General features: G+C 38.1%; 1 protein-coding gene across 5 annotated transcripts; it reads left to right on the forward strand.

Moving 5' to 3' along the window:
* The first annotated feature begins 461 nt into the window (after positions 1–461).
* On the forward strand, positions 462–22,019 carry LOC115766389. Of its 5 annotated transcripts, none has more exons than XM_030710298.1 (9): positions 462–540; positions 15,842–16,565; positions 17,523–17,642; positions 17,860–17,940; positions 19,054–19,162; positions 19,241–19,500; positions 19,802–19,858; positions 20,803–21,067; positions 21,141–22,019. In XM_030710298.1, exons 2-9 carry the CDS (start codon positions 15,944–15,946, stop codon positions 21,718–21,720), a joined length of 2,094 nt encoding a protein of 697 aa, XP_030566158.1. In that variant the 5' UTR covers positions 462–540; positions 15,842–15,943; the 3' UTR covers positions 21,721–22,019. The 5 variants fall into 5 exon arrangements, with proteins under 5 accessions (XP_030566158.1, XP_030566157.1, XP_030566159.1 ...); XM_030710297.1 differs by lacking the exon at positions 462–540 and adding an exon at positions 1,908–1,947; XM_030710299.1 differs by lacking the exons at positions 462–540; positions 19,802–19,858 and adding an exon at positions 1,908–1,947.
* Positions 22,020–22,377: the final 358 nt, after the last annotated feature.

A 22,377-nucleotide genomic window follows, 5' to 3' on the forward strand; every position in this document is an offset into this window, starting at 1 on the left:
GCAATTCATTGCTAATCACATATGTATGTTCGAATTTACACAGCCAATTGTTTTTCTTATTTTGTCGCACTTAATTGTCTTGTTGTTGCTATTGCGCGCCAATTTTTTAGTTGCGCAAATCTCTTAGTCATTCGTGGTGGCGCCATCTATTGGTCGTTTTGTTGCCCACAGCTGTTGCGTAGACGTTATACAAAGTGTTTTTTATTATTTAAATCACGTAGATTAGTTACCACAGCAGCATTTACATATTATTTTGTTGGCTTATTAACTAGTATCAACATTTTCTAATTTAATAATTAAATAGATAAACACAATTATGTACATTGCATGCTCGGTATATATTCGATACATCGATACATCGACATGAAAAATACCACAACATAGTGTCTTATGCCTATCGATACACGAGCACAGCCGATTACGGTAGCGACAATTCAGTCGAAAAAAATTCATTGAACGAGTTGGACGCGATTTGAGTGCGAGCTTTTGTTTTGTATACATCTTGTAGCCGGCATTTTACGCGCGTTCTGTATTTACATTGTAAGTGACGCGCGCAACAGGACGTAAACAACGGTTAAATTTATTAAAAATAGACGCGTGCATGCGTAATTTAATACGCATACACGACCACACACACGCACACACATACACAGATGTAAATCGTGTGTGCGTGCTGTTTGTATTCTGTTTTTGTTTTTGTTTTAGTGCAATTTTTCCAAGTGTTCTATTTATGTATGTGTGTGTATGTGTTGTCTATACGTGCACTGACACTGTACAATTGTTCCAATTTGAATACCGATCTCTGAAGGTAAACCAGCTGCTCGCTTAGCTGGTTTTCAGGTTCGACGTTTAGACGTTTTTTGCTTTTAAAAAATACAAAAAAAAAAAAAAAATTAAAAATAATTCAAGTGCAACCCTTTTGTTTGTTTCGCAATGACGTCATTGGCCAATGCCGATCATAAGCACGCGCGCTTCTCATTTACTTAACTATATATCGTATGTATATACCGTATATATGTTTGCATTAATTTATGAATCATCATCCTCTAATGCTGCGCCAAATCCCGCTTCGATCAACTCACGAACTCTCGATTGGTTTGCTGATCAATTTCAATGCTGGAGGCCATGACGTCAGCTGCCATTTCAAAATGAAACTTTAGTCATGAGCTCATGCCAGAATTCTGGGCCCAGGTTAAAATATATGACTAAAGTTACAAGCGTTGTTTCCGGCATATTAACAAACAATAACAACAACAACAACAAATATTTTCAACGACAACGATCGATTGTAAAGCACAGCCGTCGTTCTTATCAGCTGATAATGAGAAATTGCTCAAGGCACACGATAAGATAACATACAAATATGTAGGCAGATACATAAACACACACAAAGACACGCGCACACACACACATACATGCTGCAGTACGAAAATGGTGCGCAATGTGTTCAAAGTTGTAGTTGTCCATTTATGGCACTTTTTATACCCTGTGTCATTAAGTGCAACCGAGCTTTGCCAGTGTTGTGCAATGTTCGGCTGTCTGTCAAGTGCTTTGGAGATTCAATCCAATTTGGCAAATCGATCCGATCCGCCCCCGCAAATTGCAAAAATCGATATTTTCTAATGTCGCAATTGGCGAAACGCTTCTTTCCGCTAACTGTGAACAGCGTACCACCTTAAGACTTCAATAGCAACTTTTTCATTCGTTTGATCTCTTTTTGTTTAATGACATTCAAAAAAAATAAAGATGAATTTTCTTTTCGTTGGTTTGAGCAATTTACAAGCTGTCAGTTTTTATTTGTATACATTTTACACGATTTCCAGCAAACAAAAAAAAAAAAAAAGCTCAGTATAACCGGTTGCAAAAAGAAGATCAAAAACAACAACAATAATAAGCACAGCAGCAGCAACAAACAAAAAGAACAACAACAACAATAAACAGCAACAGGTGAGTTGAACGTGGGTTTTTTCTTTCTCTGAGGGTATGAGGGAACAGAAGGAAGGGAATGGCCCTGAACGGTGTAGGGGGGGGGGGGGGGGGGGATCACCCACAATCAGTTAAGCTTTCACTTTAAGTAAAAGTAACAATTAATTATATTACTTATAATTATATGCCATAAGCGTTAAAATGCTGAGCGAATCGCGGGCGACGTTCGCTAACAAAACGCGCGCGTTTTCAACATGAATTTAAAACGGTAAATCCACAACTCAACTACATACACACATATGTTTATATGTGTATGTGTGTATATGAGTACTTCAAGCTAAGCTTATGCTGTTTATCTACAGCTTAATGCGACGCTGACAGATCGCAAGGAAAACGCTAGCGTTTATAAACGCCCCGCTTTGATCAAATCGATCTTTTCTACGCAGCAATATCTAGAATATGAATAAATATAAATGTTTATTTCATTTAATTTGTTTGTCGAATGCAACACTATTAAAATGAATTTCCGCCTGTCTCTATTATTATGGCCCGCAATTAATATGCATAAGTATGTGTGTAAATGTGTGTATACATATATGAATTTATGTGTACACAAAGTTTGACCTGCATTCAAAATTTAAACGGTTTTTTCTTTTTGTTTTTTTTTTGGAAAAAACAACTAACAAATTTGATTTCATGGATAGAACTACCGAAACGAGCTGCATGATCTCATTTTGCGTGCAATTTAAACAAAACAAAAAAAAAAACAAAAAAAAACCGCCAGACAGCAACAAATTTTGCCACAAAAAACAAAAGAAAATAAAAAAAAAAAGATAAATTAAATTAAGCTTTGCTTGTTTAACACAATTTTTGATTAAGTAAATCTGTTTCCAGCTGTTCTGAACAATATACGATAGTGTAGACGATAGTTTATACGATAGTGCGTATACGATATGTGCTTAAGTCAGATCAGTTGGATATAACTTTGCATTCACAAAAATTCTTTATTGAATTAGCTCAAGTAATAAGTATAAGGTAAAAAGTATTATGTGATAGGTATCAAGTAAAAAGTATTTAGTAATAAGTATTAGTTATATGTACATTAAGTACAGTGAAAACTCTACACGTGGACGGCTTCTCTTTGGCACTACACTTACGAGCTTAACAAACAATTTTTCGTTAATTTTGAAGAATTTTAAACAGAGAATAGTAAAGCGAATAATCATTTCTAGATATACAACTAATTAAACGGAATTGAAGATTTATAATAAGAGTTCTCTATATAAACAGGAAATATTGCAGATAAGGCCTGCAATGAATCAGTTGAAATACGTTTTGAATATTGCGAGTCTAACAAGTTCGTAAAGTTGCTTGGGCGAAAACAATGAAAGTGGAGAAGTTAGGCAGCTAAACAGATTGATTTGAACATAAAGCAGCGACACAAAAGCCAGAAAGAAATGAATAAGAGTTGAAAGCCAAGTTAAAAGAAAGTGATTGCAAATGTAAAACAACAAATAGATCTCTAATCTAATTTGCGTAATACAATCTGCCGGATATATCCTAGTCAAATTGTTTTCTGTTTTCACAAGTTTTTACCTTAAGTGTTTCTGATATACTCTCAAGCTAATTAGTTTTTATAAAGGCAACTCGAATTTGATTGGATTTGGTTTTTTTTTTTTTTCGAACAGGGCTGAAACCCAAGGGAAAAAAACATAACGAACCGATTTTCTGTTTATTAGAAACATTTTTCAAATTTTTATTCCATTTCCTTGAACCCTTTTTTTCGCGTTTCTCCTCGGCTTGCATCTAATTTCAATATTATATTGAAACGGTTTAATTTTAAAGTTAAATTTGAAACTTCAGTTAATTTATTTAATATTTGGCTTCAGCCAAATAGCGTTAGATAAATGCATAGATTGGGGCCAAAGTTATTTTTGACTCGAGTCAGAGTCTTCCCCAAGAGTTTGTTTATTTTAAACTCCAGAACAAAGTCTAAAATGGCACGTCGAAGATTAAATATCTTTGTAGATATGGTAGATTTACGGACTCATAGATATGTGGGGAGTATTGTGAATCTTGTATTTAAATATATTGGAGAAACATGGATATATTGGAAAAGATGGAATTTGTCCTATAGAGCTATATGAGATTGATATTATCATGTTTACATGCTCGTAATATATATAACCTATATATATAATATATATATATTCCGGAATCATTTTTGGGGTTCGCTTCAGGCACATCTTTGTCTATGACATCGGATGTATTTATATATTATTATATATATTATTATATTCCAATATACTTACTTATACCTAAGTTAATATATGCATATATTTATTTTTATTTTATCTATTTTTTTTAATGTTTTAATATACCTTCAGATTTGTTTTACCTGCATATTTTGTACGTACATCTGCATGATATTTACATTTTTCGACACCTTTTTGGGCCGTTTGCGGTTCATTCAACTTGGAAACGTTCGGCCAATTCGGTCGACTGTGCTTTAAAAATAATTTGAACTGTATATTTATTTTCTTCTCTTGTTTTTTTTTTTGCCTTATTTTCGCTCTGGCTTTTCCTTCTTGTTTTTTTTATTATTACAGTTTTACATGTTGAGCGAGGAGACGCGGGAATGCGTGTGCCGCAATTGCTGTAAATTGATATGGAATTATGTGCATATATGTGTGAATGTGTGTGTTGGTGTGTGTACGTGTGTGTGGTTGTGAGTCTAACCTCATTTGCGTGGCGACAATCAAATGCAATTTCAGATTAGCAGCCCGTCAGGCTGTGTAGGTCGGCGTCTGGAGCGCAAGGAACTGGAGCCGAACGAAGGGGCGGCATTCGTCGAAAGTTGTTGGGCAAAAGCTTGAAATTCCTCGAGTAATTGCCATGGGAACTGTCTTAAAGATATGTTAACGCATACAAAATTGTGTGATTGACTGACTGACTGATTGAGGATCAAAGCATAGTTCGAATCGTAGGCGCTAGTAAACTACTTTTTCTGTTTACCCTTCGTGAGGTTGGGCCAAGCTGAAGACAGGACTTTGGCAAGTTCCTTAAAGATATGTCAACACATACAAAATTGTGTGATTGACTGACTGACTGATTGACGATCAAAGCACATTTCGAATCAAGGTATTTACCCTTTGTGAGGCTTGAACATGCTGAAGACAGGACTTTGGCAAGTTCCTAAACACATTAAAAAAAAATTCGTCAGTCAATCAGTTCAAACAGTTTTCTGTATATATCTGAAAAATGCATGCGCTTTTCGAATTCATTTCTAAAGTTATTATAATTCCCAAGCGGTTATGGCGCACATCGTAAATGGCACAGAAATTCGCAAAATACATTTGCTATGGATACTTCGGCTTGCCCAATTGTAGGCCTATAATCAAGTAATATGCATCAATTCAATTTGCCGCCCCCGTATCATTAAGTGGGTCACAATGTGGCCCGCTCTCTGCGGCCACAACAACAACAGAGCATGCAGAGTAAGATATATTGTATCCGGGCAAGAAGAATAATCCCTTATTAGCCAGCCCGGTGGGGTTGGTTTCCATGACTGTGCCGTGTGTGTGCCATTTGGCCCAGTTTGTTGTGGTCATAAAACTGTCGTGCCGACCATTTGCCAAGTCGTCTAACGTCTGATTTATGGATCAGACCCAGAAAACGCATCGCATGCATGAGAACCATCAGCAAAGTGCAGGCCGCTGGGCAGCCCGAAATGGCCAGGGTCTGAGTAGAGTTAATATTTGTCGGTTAAATTCAAGAACATTTTCTACACCCAACAACGTGACGCTTTCCTAATACCCTATAGTGTCAACAATATATTTATTCTCTAGCCTAACATAATGCCATTGCCTGTAACAGCTGCTAATAAATACGTCAAAGAAGTCTATTTAACAGATTAGATTAGATGTTTTTCAAATGAATGAACTTGTTTGTATTAACAGTTCATATTGCTCGACTCTACTGCCTCCTGGTCTTTTTCCTTTTCACCCATTTTTCACACGCGATGGTGAATTCATCAGTAAATTTCAAATAAAGAGCTTTGATAACTTTAAACGACATTTAAACACGAGTTTTAGCTAGATATTCTGAAAAGAGTTTTTATCCAGTCGTAGTTGTAGAACATTTTCCACTCATCTTTCACACCTTTGGGTGGATTTTTCAAAACCTTGACAAATAGCGGCAATTCCCTGTAATATTAACTATGAACTTGACTTTACGGAGCATCTGTCGGTCGTCTACAGCCTATTTTCATAGTTTTTGAGTACACGTCTTCTCATGACATTAATGCCACTATATGGAATAGGGCGCAGGAAGGGGTGTGGGCGTGGCCGTGTATTTAGGGGGCGGCTTCTTGCATTTGGCTTTCAAGTGAGTCGCACGCAAAGTGTGTCAAATTTCTATAGGCTCCAGTGCTGGAATGGATGGATGGGTAAATGGGGGCCCAATCGCTTAATAATTGCATTTTAAGCAATTTTATTGATCCGCTGCGTGGACTAATTGAGAGAACTCGGGCCATCTGTTCAGATGACGCATTCGCCAACAATTTTGTGATGAAATGCGCTTGCCCCAATAAAACTTGAATGAAACAAAATGCGAACTATTACAGCAATCGCTGCTAACTATTGTCCAGAACGACGGCATTATTATGTTCTCTGCTCCAACATGATCTGTCGCCCACTCAACTCGGTTCGTGTCAAGTTTGTTTGGCTTTGCGCCTAAAATTTATAAATACAAAAAAAATATAATAGAATATACAACAAAATTACGAAAATGCTGAACAAGTTCCATGTGCGCCGCATCTTAAACTCAATCGAGTCAATTTGGCGTGGCAAAAACACAGACAACAACAACGAAATAAAATGAATTTCAACGCATCGGAAACTAAAACTTGGAGGTGTCTGGCGTTAGAAAAATACGTATTAATACGCCTGCCTGGCCATCCAAACACTCGTAAATATATTTTCAGCACATGGCTCAATTTGCGCAAGAGTTTATCGGGCGGATCTCTAGACAGGCTGTCGACTTGGCGGCCCAGATTCGCATCTTTAATATTTGACATACAGGAAATGGATAAGTTGGAAAACTACTTAAACAATTAAGGTTTCGAAAATCGAATCTGAATACAGAGAATACGTTCGGATCTTCATAGGCGTACGGCTGGCAACTCTGCCAGATAGAGACAGATCTTGATGAAAGCCTGTAACAGTGGATAAAATTTTAGACGTATGTTATGTTACAGAAGGAATGTTAACAAGAGCATGCGATAACAGAGAAGAGTTGGATGCAACAAAATTTATCAAGTGAACACAAACCTTTATATATAGATTAAACATTAACGAGAAAGAAAGGCTATCTTCGGCATGCCGAAGATCTAATACCCTTGCAGGCCCAACCTTTTCATAATGCTTATAGTGATTTGTCCGTATCTAAGAAGCACAGGGTAAAATGTGAATGCCGAGTTTGGGCAAGATATCTTGAACAACAAAAAAGGTTTTTAATCAAAAACCTAATTTGTGTAGTATAGTATATGAAGAGCATAGTAAAACTAATAAATGTCGAGTTTGGTTAAGATATTTTGAAAAACAAAATGTTTTTTCATACATTAACTTAATTTTCGACGGATCGTTCCTATGACAGCTATATGATATAGTGGTCCGATCCAGCTGCTTTTGACAGATGAGCTGCGTGCAACGAAAGAGGAAGCTCTGCAAAGTTTCATTAAGATAGCTTTAAAACTGAGGGACTAGTTCGCATAGAAACAGACAGACGGACAGACGGTCAGACGGACATGGCTATATCGACTCGGCTGTTGATGTTGATCAAGAATATATATACTTTATGGGGTCGGAGATGTCTCCTTCTATGCGTTACACATTTCACGACAAAATTTTAATACCCTCTGCAAGGGTATAAAAATCAGAATAGCGATCCCCAAATAGATATGCTCCTTTTGTTTGGAACAGAGAATACGTAATGCTGCATTGTATTAAGACTCTTATTGAAAATAAAGATGATCATGTTCGGGCTAGGAAAAGGCTGACTTCTAGTTTTTATTCGCCTAGGTTGCTCTTTCTGATCGTCTTATTATCGACTCATCCGAATGTTGCAAGAGCTCGGAAGAAGTATCGCCTGGCAGATACAATTACGTATGCAGCTGTCAAAGTCTATTGAATGTTGTATCGTATTATCGCTAGTTTATCGCTTAGGCGATATTAGAAACTGCTTGCTGTAAATCCAAATAAAATGGTTCAATGGTTCGTTTCTTGAACCTAAACTCGAATCGTTTCGATTCAAGCCCAGTTTTGCAGCCTTGTACTCAATATAAGTACACTAAACTAAATAATATCAAGCTAACGGAGAGGCTTCTCATTTGCAATTTAGAATTGCGCTTTGCCTATAAAATAAATTAAACCAGTTTATTAAAGTGTTCAGTTGACGATCCGTTTGTCGAGGGGCAAGGCCTTCAAAGGCGACCTTTGTTTCTGCCAAATTGCCCGTGAACTTTGACTACGACGAATCGCAATTGTGAGTCGCTGTGTATCGACATTCGAGCGGTTGGGGGAGACGGGTGAGCACACACGTTAAATTTGCACACTTGAATACGGGAGCACTTGGAGCATGTTTGCACGTTTGGTTAATTGAATCTATGTTCGAGTCGGCGCCACGTAGTGTGCGGTGATATGCAAATGACAAGTTCGCCACCTCGAAATCTGGATCTGGCCTGGCATTCAATTTCATTTAGCACATAGCGAGCCGCGCTATGCGTTTAGTCATTGCTCCAGCAATAGACTCGGATTCAGAATCAGATTCTAGAATAAATAGAGAGCCTGCATCAGTTGCGCAATAAACCCAATGGGACCCCAAATGGAACCGATGACAGCGGACGATGACGACAGCGCCCCCAATTGTATTGAGGCTCAGTTCTTACTCATATTTTATCTTTAAAACTTGTTCACATTGTGTTCTCGTTTTCTGGTTCGATATGTTTTGTTTTGTTCTGTTTTCGCATATTTTTCTGTTTTTTGTTTATCAGCCAAACGAGTTGCCAACGTGATAAAACGAATTGCGGATTTAACCTCGAGAAGCTGCGTCTAGAGACATTTCTGGAAAATCAGCTCAAGACTTGCTTTGATAGGCAACAAAATAAACAACCTAACTGAATATTTTAGAAGGTTGTCAAGAGTCAAGAAGGTTTCTTCATAAAATGGAAATGTTTAGTTTAGAGAAGGGAAGCTTGGGGTTTTCTCTGAATTTATGTAGATTTAGCTTTAATATTTAAAAAGCCAAAATTTTCAGCTCGTTAATTCAAGCTTTTTTAAATTTTTAAGTAATAGCACAAGATCATACTTAAGCTAGTTCTCGTTTAGAAAATCTTCCTGCTCTTCGAAAGGGCTTATTACAATTTTATGACATAATATTGAACCAAAGAATTTTCAGATCTTTTCCGGAATATATATACATTTTGAGGAATTTAAATTGCATGTGCAGCTTACCAATTCTTAAAACTAGATTGATTAAATCTACTTTTTATGTCTCTCGTATTATTCAGGCTGTTCGAGCAAGGTCTAGATCTGACAGAGCCCAGAGATTGGATATGTCAAAAAGCACGCAATCCTCAAATTCGATTTTTAAAAGTGTTCAAGAAAGAATAAACAATATGGAAATGTTCTTTATAAATAATATAATAGTTTTATACGCAGTCTAATGTATTGTATGCTTCCGTTCTAATTTCTGACAGCGTTAATTAACGAGCGACCACTGTATCAAGTGTTGCGACATTTTTTTTCATTTCATATCAAAAATATAAATACTCTTAAAAATAGAATTATTTTGAAAAATATAGTTCAATTATTTTGAAAACATTTAACAAACATAAATAAAAGGAACACATTTTAATATTTAAAAAATATATGTAAATATAATTATTTTTAAAATAAATAATATAAACAAATGAAATAAATAATAATAAATAATGAATTCAAATAATTTAAGTATTTTCAAAAATATAGATACATATATAAATATTTTTGAAAATAAAAGTATATATATTTTTAAAAATAAAAAATAAAAACAATAAAAAAAATATATATAAATATATATATAAAAAAATATATATAAAAGCTGTAAATAAAAATATTGGTAAAATATAAATATTTAAAAAAATATTCTACAGGTAATTTACAGCAGCTACTTTAAACACAGTAAACTTTTCTGGCCAGTTAATCTTGAGATATGAATCAAAATTTTCCCAGGCTTTTTTTGTATTTCAAATAATAGAACAATAAGAAATGTTGTTGTTGTTTGTCAAGAGTAAAGTCAACTAATTGCCGCATAATTTCAGTTATTTTGTTTAGTGTAATTAGCCAGGGCGAGGCGAATTTGACACGAACTTTAATTTTCAGCCGATTTGTGGCCATAAATAAACAAGCTCTATATAGTAAAACCTATATTTATATATTATACATATATATATATAATATATATATATATATATATATATATATATATATATATATATATATATATATATATATATATATAGAGAGAGAGAGAGAGAGAGAGAGAGAGTAATTGTAATCGCAGTTTTCGCTGGGAACAACAAATGAGTCATGTTTGTCTAGGGCAGGGGGCGGGGACTGCGACAATGGGGGCGGTGAGCTCGATTGAACGTTTTATGGGTAATTAACAGAAGTTGTTGTTGCAGGCATGCAAACAAAACAGCCGATAAGAGCAGCGCCCCTTGTGGCACAGTCAGATGCGGGGCAGACCACGTCGTCCGGAGCATGTAGTGTGGGTGGTCAGCTATGGCTGACTGTGTCTGCTTCTGGCTCGCGTCTCCGGCCTCCCATTCCTGACCCAACTACAAAATTCCAACAAACGTTCCCCACCATCTGGCTGGCTGATTGAGCAAGTGTGGCAAGCGTTGCGGCCTCTTTACTTTGCTTGCTACATCCAAATCTGTGTACCTAGATATTTATATTGTGCATATGTATATGCATATGTACACACTGGCGGGTATTACCCGGCTTTGCTCGCGACAAGTATTTGATATTCCTCTTCCATCAATTTACCGCCCTTGTGACACTTAAATTATATTTTATCTAGATACTTTATTCTTTTATAATGTGGAGTTTATGGGAAAGAGAAAGAGAGACAGAGAAAAAGTAACAAAGTTCTTTCATAAAGGGTTTTAGGTCGATCGTATGAAAACAAAACAAAAGTTTTATGCAACCAATTTCCGCCAATTTTTCACAGTTGCGGATGGAATTGTCCAAAATGCCGTGCGTTGATCACCAAAAAGTCAGTCTGGATTGACAGATACTTATATATGCCTATATATAGATGGATATATTCATGTTTATATATTTATGCTTGCGTGTATTTTGATGTGGCGTCTTCTTGTTGCAAGGCTATTCAGAGAAACTTATTTATTTTTTTAGCTGCCTTTTTAATTTGCTTAATTCATTTTACTCTGAAATAGAATTTGTTCGCCGAATACTTGAAGTTAATTTGTTTGTTAATAAACATTTTCGGCTGCTTTTGAACTGGCTCGTTAAATCCTCTAGTGGTTTTTTACTTGAATTTCGTAAAGGCCGTTCCCAAACAATTTATGCATACTGTATACAAATAAATACGTATGTACATTAAATAGTTTAGATATGCATATAGCTATATTTCTATATTATTTTCTATGTATTTAAACTCAAAAACTGCGGGTCGTTTGAATATTCATTGTCGGCGATAAGAAAATTTCACGGAATTTCGGTTTTGCTGTTGGTTCAAAACCCCAAAAAAGAAAATACTTTTATTGTGAAATGAGCTTTGCTTTTTATTTTAAAGTATTTTCAACAGTCGTTCAATAAATTTTGTATTTGTCCAATTTACTTGTGATCTTAAGAGAGTTTTTTAGACCAAGTTATTTTCTCGAGATTCATATCTAAATACAAAAATAAACCCAACTTATAACTAATTTATCCCATCGATTGAATAAGAGTAGTGCTAAAAAATGCATAAATTAGAATAATAATCACATTTATCGATCGCAGTTAAATACCTATCGATTATCTTAATCGATATAAACAAAGTATTACTAAATTTCTCGGGTAAAATATTGATTTTTATCGATTGATCAATCGAGTTTCGCAAAATGTTATCGCCAGCTTTAGAGCTTCCATCCATCTAGTTATCGATAGCGATAGTTTATCGATCTCTCGCATCACTCTTTTCGCTCATTTTAAATCACAATCACCCAAGAGGCTGCCTCTATTAACCCGAACAATCAAGCACAGTTTCTATTATTTTCATTCAAAGTCCTCAGTTTTCCAAACGTGGCAGAAATTGAACGAATTGTCTTTCGTTTCGGCCTTAGCTCTAGGCCAGATTGGCGCCCACAAGCAACAGGAAACCGCAACTAATAGGCGTCGAGAGATGTTTTCAGTCATGCGGTTTTGGCTTCAGTTTTGACTCTGGCTGTGACTTTGGCCTCCATCGCCCACTCGGGCAGCCCGCAGCGAAATGTTTTGCAAATAGTCAACTTACCGCTTTCATGGGGGCCTTTTGTGTGGGATACGGGCGTGGCACTCGCCCGACCACACAAATATATATATATATACACAGTCTGACGTCAGTATACCCTTTATTTGTGTGTCTTGAATGCAAACATAAGTATGTCTGTTAAAATAGTTTGTTTAATTAAATTTCCATTTCATATTTGCGTTGTCTGGAAAGTTGCTTGAACCAATTGAGAATTATAAGTGCAAAACTCTGTCTCTGCGCTATTCTTGCAACTGCTTAGCTTGCACAACTTTTACAGGGTATGGCAAACGGAAATGTAACTGGCCCCCCTTCTGTCCAGTAATAAAATGTAATGGTTCGCCGGTTAGACAACACGTCACAATGCGCTCACCCATAACTCCTTCTACCATGGTGGGCTGAGGGGGGGGGGGGGGGGGGGGGGGGGGGGGAAGAGCAGAAACAACGTTACCCTCGTCGCCCCTCCACTCCAGCCCCTGCCCTATATAATGTTAACGTTACGCTTCGCCAAACACTTGGAATTTCAATTTCATTTCGAAAGACGTCGACAACGCCTCATAAGATCGGCGTACTATATGCATAACTTACGGAATGTTTGCTTTTACCTTAAATGCTTTAGTTTTTCTTTGCTGCTGCTTCTTCTTCTTCTTCTTCTTATATTGATTACAAAAGTCGCAAACGGATGTGAAGAAATGCACTCGCATTTTGGGGTGGGTTGGCGAGATGCTTGGCTAGGGTATCCGAGGGCTTGGCACGGCTCGTGGGCTTGGGCTTGTGCCTGGGCTTTCGATTGCCCCTTTGCCAGTGTCTGCCAAACTGTACGCACAGTTTTTTTTAATTGAAATTGCAGACGGCAAATAATTTCCGGCCATGAAATTCGAGTGCACCCTTTTCCTTTTTTTGTTGTTGTTGTTTTTGACGATGGCCTCACATCAGCAGCTGCGCACGGGGAGATGCTCTTTAATCTAATTAAGTGGGTTGGGCCTCTGCCGGGCTAACGAACGAGCGATAATGATGACAATGACAATGATGTAGATAATGATGATGATGATAAAATGCAGATTATGTCCCATGAGTCCCGTGGGTTATGACCGTAGGAACTTTCTCTTACAATTTCGCCACATATGCATATACAAGCCATCTATATAATTGTAAATGACGCTTAATTAAAGACTGAAATTTTTCGATAATGCTCTCATTTTCAACAGATTGTTTTTATGGAAGTCATATAACTGCGATTTGTTACGGTTTACGGAGAAACAGCAACCTTTTCCATGCAGAATCTCATATTTTGATCGATTTTTCCTATACATGTTAATTGATAATTAATAACAAAGAAAACCTCCTGACGAAGTGTTTCATTCAACAGCTTAATTTTCGACCGATTTTTTGAATGCCAGCTACATGATATAGTGATCCGATCAGACCGATCATATATCACATATGTCGAATGTACTGCCTGCAACAAAAAGTTAACTCAAACTGCATTGTCCAAGCTAACTTCCAGTTTGCGCTCCTAAAATTTAAAAATATATGTAATTTTAGGTATAACCCTACTATGTGATTCTCACGAATTTAAGTAAGAGCTACATGTCTCATGCCTGCATGTATGTATTATGCATTCGTATTTACAAGTTTTGGTGTCTATATAATAAACTTAAATTTTTGTATGTGAGTGTGGATGTGTGTTTGGGTGAGTGCGTGTGTGTATGCAGTATGTATGTGTGTGTTCCTATGGAAGTATGGGTGCATCTATGTGTGTATGCATGTATGTACCTATGTTTATGGATATTCAAATGCAAGCATGTGGTTGTGTGTGCAAATAAATATATGTTTATATGCATGCAAGTATATATGTACATGTGAACATATGCTTGTCAGTTCACATGTACATATGCAAGTATGTATTTATGTATGTACATATACATGTATGTACATATGCTTGTATTTACATAAGTACGTGTGTATCTATGTTGTCTTACACCAAACGGAAAGTTAACTTTCGCTGCGCTCTTAATTTAGATAAAACGTATTTTTAACTCTCGCCTTACTCTGCGATTCTCATATATTCAAGTAAGCCCTTCAGATTTTCATGCGTTGATTTTAAGTGTTGTGTTCTAATTACCCTCATATATGCATATGTATATATATATATATATATATATATATGTGTGTATGCATATGTGGGTGTATAAATATAAATATGATTAATTGTGTATGATTGGCATCTATGTATGTAAGAACACTCACACATGTTCCACAATCTATTCATCATTGCAAACATACATACATACATACATACATACATACATACATATGTATGTATATATATATATATATATATATATATACATATCAATATTTAAAAGAGTATTTTCTTTGCCCAATGTCCACATTATTGAATAATATATGCGCCCAGTTTGTTGACTGAGATCTGATAAATACATATACACACATACATGACATGGGGATCAAGGGTATTAAGGTGTTATTTCTGGCTTGGAATTCTGAATTAGTGTGGACTACGAATTGCGACTGCTTTGTTTTCGCTTTTGGTTCATTCGCCTTTGGCTTCCTGGTTGACTTTGCTGTCCCTTTCAGGACCCTGCAACTGACTTTTGTTTACTTACCTTATGCAAATTTCTGTTGGCACGCGCCCCAAGCAAGCCAACCCCCTCGTTGAGGGCAGCTTGTGCCCGCGTCCGCGCCCCCTCGTCCGCGCTAACGGGTTCAAAAAACTTTTGGTGACATTTGGCCGGAAAGCGGGACAGGCTGTGCCTTTAATTGCTTGCATGGTGTTTGAGGGTGGCGACTCCCCTTGGTAAGAAGGAGGGGGTGGGTGGTAGGGGGGAATGTTGGGTGGTGGTATTTTGTCTTGTGCTCAGCTATGCACTTGGCGTAACAATATTCTTATTGATTTTCTTGGCTTCTGTTTTGTGTTTATGTTGTGTTTTGGTAAAAAGCAAGTCACTGGGTCGCCTGCCAGGTGGTTGTTGCTTGCAGGAGGAGGAGGAAGAGTAGAAGTAGGTTGCACAAGAAGGATGGAGAAGTAGCTTCCCAAGCAAGGAGGATGAGGTTGCACGAGCAGGAGGCGGAGGAGGATGAGGAGTAGAAGGTTGCAGGCGCCACCGGCAGAGGGCACGGAATTTATGACAGCAATTATTTATGAATACCAAATTTGTTTGGCGCGTTGCCAAAGCGCGCGCACCCAAATAGACAGACAGAGAGTCAGACAAGAAACCGGGCTGAAATCGGATATGGAATTGTGAAATACAAATGCGAAGACACGAATATATACTGAAGTTAGGCTATGCCATCTAAAAATACACAAAAACTTACTTGTACTTTCGTACCTTCATTACAGACAACGCGCCGGGCTCTCAAGGCCGCCCGAAAAAAAGTGGAAGCCCCTTCCCCCTGTCCTCAATAAGAATAACAAGAGTTATCGCTAGGCGCATCGGGAAATATGTCAGGGCGCAGAAGTCAGACACAGATGGCGCCACCGCCGCCGCCGCCCAAGCCGAGCAAGTCTCAGCCAAACGGCAATGGCGCCCTGCCGAATGGCACCGCCAACAACAACAACAACAATTATAACAACAGTTACAACAGCAATAAAAGTGTCGCAGTGGCAACGGCAGCGGCAGGTGACTGGAGCCAGCGGCAGAGCCTAGACCAAAATCGGAGCACGACTCCGCAGAACAGCAACGCCGCCCGCAGGAGTCAGACGCCGCCGCGCACAGAGCAGGTCGTAATGACGCCACGTGGCAAAACGGCCAACAGCACCGTTATACTCATCGAGAGGAAGCTCGTCGATGAGATCAACGATCGTGTCCATGTCGCTGGCGGGGATCATACGGGCATCATCATTAACAAGGACACCGTTGCCGGCCAGAAGAGCGCCAGCAAAGCGGCCGCCCTCTCGCTGGAGTTTCGGGTATTCCTTGTCAGCGCCAATACGGGCAAACATTCGCAGGAGTCGCGCACGCTGAGATTCTGGTTTCGGGATTGGCTGACAAACGATGAGAAACAGGCGCACATTGCCCAGGACTTTTTCAAGGAGCTTGTCAGTCCGCAGGACTTTCCCAGAGGTAACCATACAGAACCAATCTAAAGCTATATTCAAATTTATATCTATCTAACACAAACTCGCCTTAATTCTGCGTCCAATTCAATTTCTACATAATTTCTCGAACTTTTTCATTAGAGAAGGAAAATATCCAGGTCTTGGGGCTTTATTTAAAACAAAAATGAAAAGAAAATTTGGTTCTATTTTTTATATTTTGCCGACACACAATATTTTGATATGCAACATTCTTTGAATATTCATAAAAATTATTTACTTATTTAACAGTTTGTAAAATTCAATCATATTTTTGTCTAAAACTTCTTTTTACCAATTGAGCTCTTTACTTTCACTAAATTTGGAAAAGAATATTATATTCTTCTTCAGAATCTTATGAATTACAATAATCTTTTCTGATACATTTTTTTTCTATAATAAAATAGTATATTTAAATTTCTTTTTCATCTATGCTCAAATATCCGATTTGAATAACTTAATTTTCATGTTCTAAACTAAATTTTCAAGCTTGCGGAAAATTCTATAAATAATAATAATTTTCATATTGATTTTGGCAACGTTTCCATTTTTTTTTACAATATAGAGAGGCTTAATTTATTAAAAAATGCATTAAAAAATAGTTTTTCTAGTTTTTAATAATTTAAAAAAAAAAAAATAAAATAATCTAAAAAAAAAGCTGCATTTCCATCAGTTGCGAGCTAATTCATTTTTTTGTTTGCAATTTTTAAACAAAAAAAAAAAAAAAATAGTTGAAAAATTTATTACAATTTGTTTTTTTCTATAATTCAATTAAAATTTGTTAATTCAAGCCGAATGCAGAGTATTACGCGCTGCACAAAGAATTTTAATTAGGTCATAAAATTAAAGCGAGCAGCAATTAGATGATATCTATGTAGATCCATGTGTGTGTACGTGTGTGTGTGTGTGTGTGTGTACGTTAACTGATTGCATGTACATATTGCAGATTATGTTGGGTTTATCAAGAAGATAATGAAGCTCTTGCAGCATGGCTACACCGAGATACAGTCCATAGAGATCGAGCTGCGCATCTTGGAGGAGACATCGGCGCCTCCGTCACGTCCACGTAAGTCAACTGTGCAGCAAATTCTCTCTTACTTTTCTTTTGTTTTTGGCTCTCTCTTTCCCTCTCTCTCTCTCTCTATTACTTTATTCGCCTGTGTGTATATTTTCTCTCTCTCTCTCTATATCTTGATTTGACATCTGGTGTCTTTGATATATATATATGTATGTATGTATATATATATATATATATATATATATATATTCGGGCGTGTGCGCAGCGCGCGATGGCTACATCATCTACTGCTACGGGGACTGCAATCGCAAGTTCGAGGAGGCGCTGCTGGCGCAGAAGAAAACAGGTGATGGCGACAATCTGATGAAGGCCATTTGGCTGGACATGTACACTGAGCAGCTGAGCGCCCGCCGCAAGTGATCCGCTGCGGCTGCAGCGACTGCTGCGACTGCTTTAAATGCCAACTAATCCTCGCCAGGCAGCCAGTCCAAACCCATCCGGGCGGCCAGCTTGAAAAACGAAAGCAAAACCTAAAGCAAAACCAAAAAATAACAAAACAACTGTTTGTTTTTTTTTTTTGTATATTGCCTTGTCGAGCGTTTTCTTCTTGTGGCTGTTTTCTTTGTTTTATTGTTCTGTTTATCGTTTGTTTTCCTGTTTCCTGTTCGTTCGCTCGTTCGTTCGTTTTACTAATGCACGCACTTTGTCTATGGATTATTAAAATAGAATAACAAAACGCACTGAGTTTTAGTACAAAATATACATACGATAAGCAATACTAAAACAAAAGAAATAAACTCTTAAATAACAATTAATGAGCCTAGTTGCTATCAAACTGTAAACAGCTGACTCTCAAACTGTTGTGTAGCATTGACTGCAGCTATTCCCCCCGCTTGCTGTTGTGTTCCACTAGCCTTTAAACTGTGTTGGGCGCATTGCCCTTAGATGGCGCTCAAACTGTTGCTTTCCAGTGGCATTAAAACTGTTTGGAAATGTTTTGTGTATTCAGCTAACCCGCTTGCTGTTGTTTCACACTAGCCTTCAAACTGTTTTCGGGCACATTGCCCTCAGCTGCTCCCCAAACTGTTGCTTGCCAATGGCTTTCAAACTGTTTTTTGCACTGTGCATCGCGGCCATTGCCTTCAATGCTGGGCAGCCTACTGCCACGCCCACTCATGCCCGGCGTTCATAGACACCGTGAGTAGAGACTCAAGTGCCCAATTTGTCTGGTGCCTGCAATTAAGTTAATGCTGCTAAAGAGTTTTTAAACGCAGCCAACACCGTGTGCTAACCCATGCCTTAACCACGCCCATTGTAAATGTAGCATCTGCCGCCTGCCAGCCGCCCCTCAACAAATTGTAATCATTAACGCCACTCGAGAGACTTAATTAAAAGTATTTAAAAATAAGAAAATCTTGTATCCTTTTCTCTCTCTCTTTCTCTGGCTGGGCGCCAACAGTTTCCCTGGAGGAATCACAATTTGAATCTCCACCGTTGACACAGGAGAAGGTGCTTGAACTCATTGAGCAGGCTTATCCGAATCCCGTTTCGCCCGAGGATTTGGCCAAGTAAGTATATGTGAATCCATGTAAGCAAAACATGCCTAACCCATCTCCCTCTCTCTCTCTCTCTCTCTCGCTCGATAGGGACTATGGCTGGAGCGAACAAGATGTGCTGTTGGTCATACAATCGCTGCAGGAGCGCGGCCTCATCAAGTCGATGGAGTACAATGCCTACACGCGCATCCATCACGAGGATAAGGAGATTAAGGTGGTCAAGCAGATGCCGACGATAGCCTCGAATAAGCAGCCCACGATTGCCATCATAACGGCGCAGTATTGTGAGAAGCTGGCCGTGGACGCCATGTTGGAGAATAAGGAGACATTTGTCCGTTATACCACAGTCGGTAGGTGGCGCCACTGGCAAAAGTGCTTAGTGCTCGCGACGGAATGTGTTAACTCTCTTTTTTCTCTCTCTCATCTCTCTCCCTCCCGTTCTTTTTACCGTTGCTCTTTTGTACTCTTACTGTTACGGTTTACCAAACATTCACATGATCAAAAAAAAAAAACGAATGCTGAATGCATTTGCATATTGTTTGCTTGCCCCTCCCCTCCCGCCCGCAACCGGTACCGCAAAATTATTAACCAATTTATCAATTACTTTTCGAACACAAAATCAATATATATGTACAAATATATATATAACAGATTCCGATCCCAATCTAACGAACTCACTCAGAAAATCCAAAAAGAAACGCAGATTTGGTAAGCACCCCGTCGCCTTCAATTTACATAGCCATATAAAATTAATGTAATCTGTGCTCAGGGTCAAGTTCACATCAATTTCTGAAAGTTAATTTGCCATCAATTTAAAATATCTGCGTACATATATGTATATGTGTACAGATATGAGTAAGGTATAGAGCTAATGTAAAAGTGATACCAGTTTTGGGCATTTAACAGTGCGCTGTTATATAAATTACAGCGATGTTATCCAGAACTGTTAATTGAATTTTGGTTTACATATTTCATTTATGTTATTTTAATCATTATTCATATGCTTAGTTCAAACAGTATTCGAGCTATTTAATATATTGCGATTCTGCTTAAACACTTAAAAAATAAAAGCTTAAGAAAAACAAAAGAAATTTAACATGCAACATAATAGAATATATTTGTTATTAAAAAACTATGATATATAAAAATAGTGTATAATCTATAGGTACGGAATATCTAAAAGTTTTAATGGAGTGCAAAAACATTTGCGAATTATTTGTGAACTTGACCTTGTGCTTTATTATTGTTGTTGTTGCGTCAGCGTTGCTTATTGTCTATTAGTATAATTGTTGTTGTTGTTAACTTTAAGGTGTTTTGGTTTATTATCAGTTGTAAGACTGCGGGCCAATCGGTTAAGCATTAACTTTTACTCTAGCTGCAAAGCTATCATTGTTGATTGTCGTCGTCACGCACATGATCCACAACAAACACTCACTACATAGCCTAAGGGACAGTCACGGATGCCACAGCGCAAACCACTTCATCCACACCCACACACCCACATACACACACACCCCACACACACAGAAACGTGTACATAGTTGCCCACATCCGACATACCCATATGCCGTATCCATACTTGTAAAGCCAGCACAGCTAATTATTTTGTTGTTGTCTCTATCTCCCGTTACCGTTGTGGATATGCACCACAGGCGAATCGAATGTGTATACTCTGGGCAATATTGGAGCACATCGGATAGTGAGCACAAAGCTGCCGTCGGTGGGCAGCACGCGGGAGGCGATGACGGCGACGGGCAATACGACAACCAGATTGCTGGGCACATTCCAAAAGGTTGACTATGTTTTCATTGTGGGCGTGGCTGGCGGCGTGCCGCACTACACGGACTACAAGAAGCACGTGCGACTGGGCGACGTGGTCATCTCGTATGTGGACAAGCAGCGTGCGCTGATCAACAGGTGCGTCCAATTCAATACCCAAATGGCAGCCAATGCTAATTGCTCCAATCGTTTTTATTTGTTATATGTGCAGCAAGGAGAAGCCGTATGTGTATGTGTACAAAAGCGGCGAAGATGTTAAGACATATTTCCCTGTCAACGATTCGCTGCAGCAGATTGCGGAGAGCCTACAGGCGAACATGGAGCTAAAACGCCCCTGGGAAACATATCTGGGCGATGCACAGCAAACACTCGCCCAAAAGACGGACAGCGACTTTGGAAGGCCGGACGTCAAAACGGATAAACTATTTATGAACATTGGCAACAATGAGGTCATCGAGGTGGCCCATCCAATTGCCGCTGATGAGATTAACGGCGTGACGCGGCTGCGTCTGCACCTGGGACCCATCGGCTCTGGCAGAGATTTGGTGCGAAACGACGATCTGCGCACCCAGTTTGCCCGTAAATTTGGACTGCTCGCCACCGATGTAGAGATGAGCAGTGTCCTGGATAGCATTATTGGCAACTGCCGGGAGAGCTTCATTCTGGTCAAGGGCATCTCGGACTACAAGGATGGCATGTCGACGCGCAAATGGCAGAACTATGCCTCGCTATCAGCGGCTGCAGTGGTCAAGTCCGTCATCTGTGGCATGGATGCGCCAACAAATGTTTAAGGCTCGGCCTACATCTAGCACTCAATGCATTAAGCTATGATTTTACACTTTCAAATCATTTTTTTTTTTAATATTGTTTAAATTCCTGCAATGTATTTATCAAACGTTTTATTTTGTTCTCTGTACGTTATTAACCAAAATCGGAGCCTAAATCGGCTATTAGCTGGCGGCCCCTCAAAGTAGACCAAAATGTATGCGTTTTCCTAATACCTTATTACATGTATATGTAAAAGTAATATGTATTGAATAATTTCTTGTTATTTATTTGTTATGCTTTTGTACTACATACATATACATAAATAATAATAAACATATATATATATATATATATATCATTTACATTTACACAAAATGTATGACACAGGCACATAACGTATATACCAAAATATATATTTATTTATGTATATACATACAAATATATTAAAATTCATAAATACTGCAATATAATGTTGCAACAGTATGTCACTAGTTTCATATTCATGCGATCTAATCTCTTTAGCCCAGTTTTAAGTGTTCATTGCGCGAGAAAAAATGCATTTTAAAATTTGCATTGCACTTATCAGGTTGTACAATAACGTTTTGAAAACAGCTCAACAAGAACTGGCTCGGCCTGGACATTTAAACTTGCCGCGCAAATTAAATCTACTCGATATACAA

The sequence above is a fragment of the Drosophila novamexicana genome, unplaced genomic scaffold, assembly GCF_003285875.2.
Source record: "Drosophila novamexicana strain 15010-1031.04,08,12 unplaced genomic scaffold, DnovRS2.1 tig00001151-arrow-arrow-pilon, whole genome shotgun sequence".
Taxonomy (NCBI): Eukaryota; Metazoa; Arthropoda; class Insecta; order Diptera; family Drosophilidae; genus Drosophila; species Drosophila novamexicana.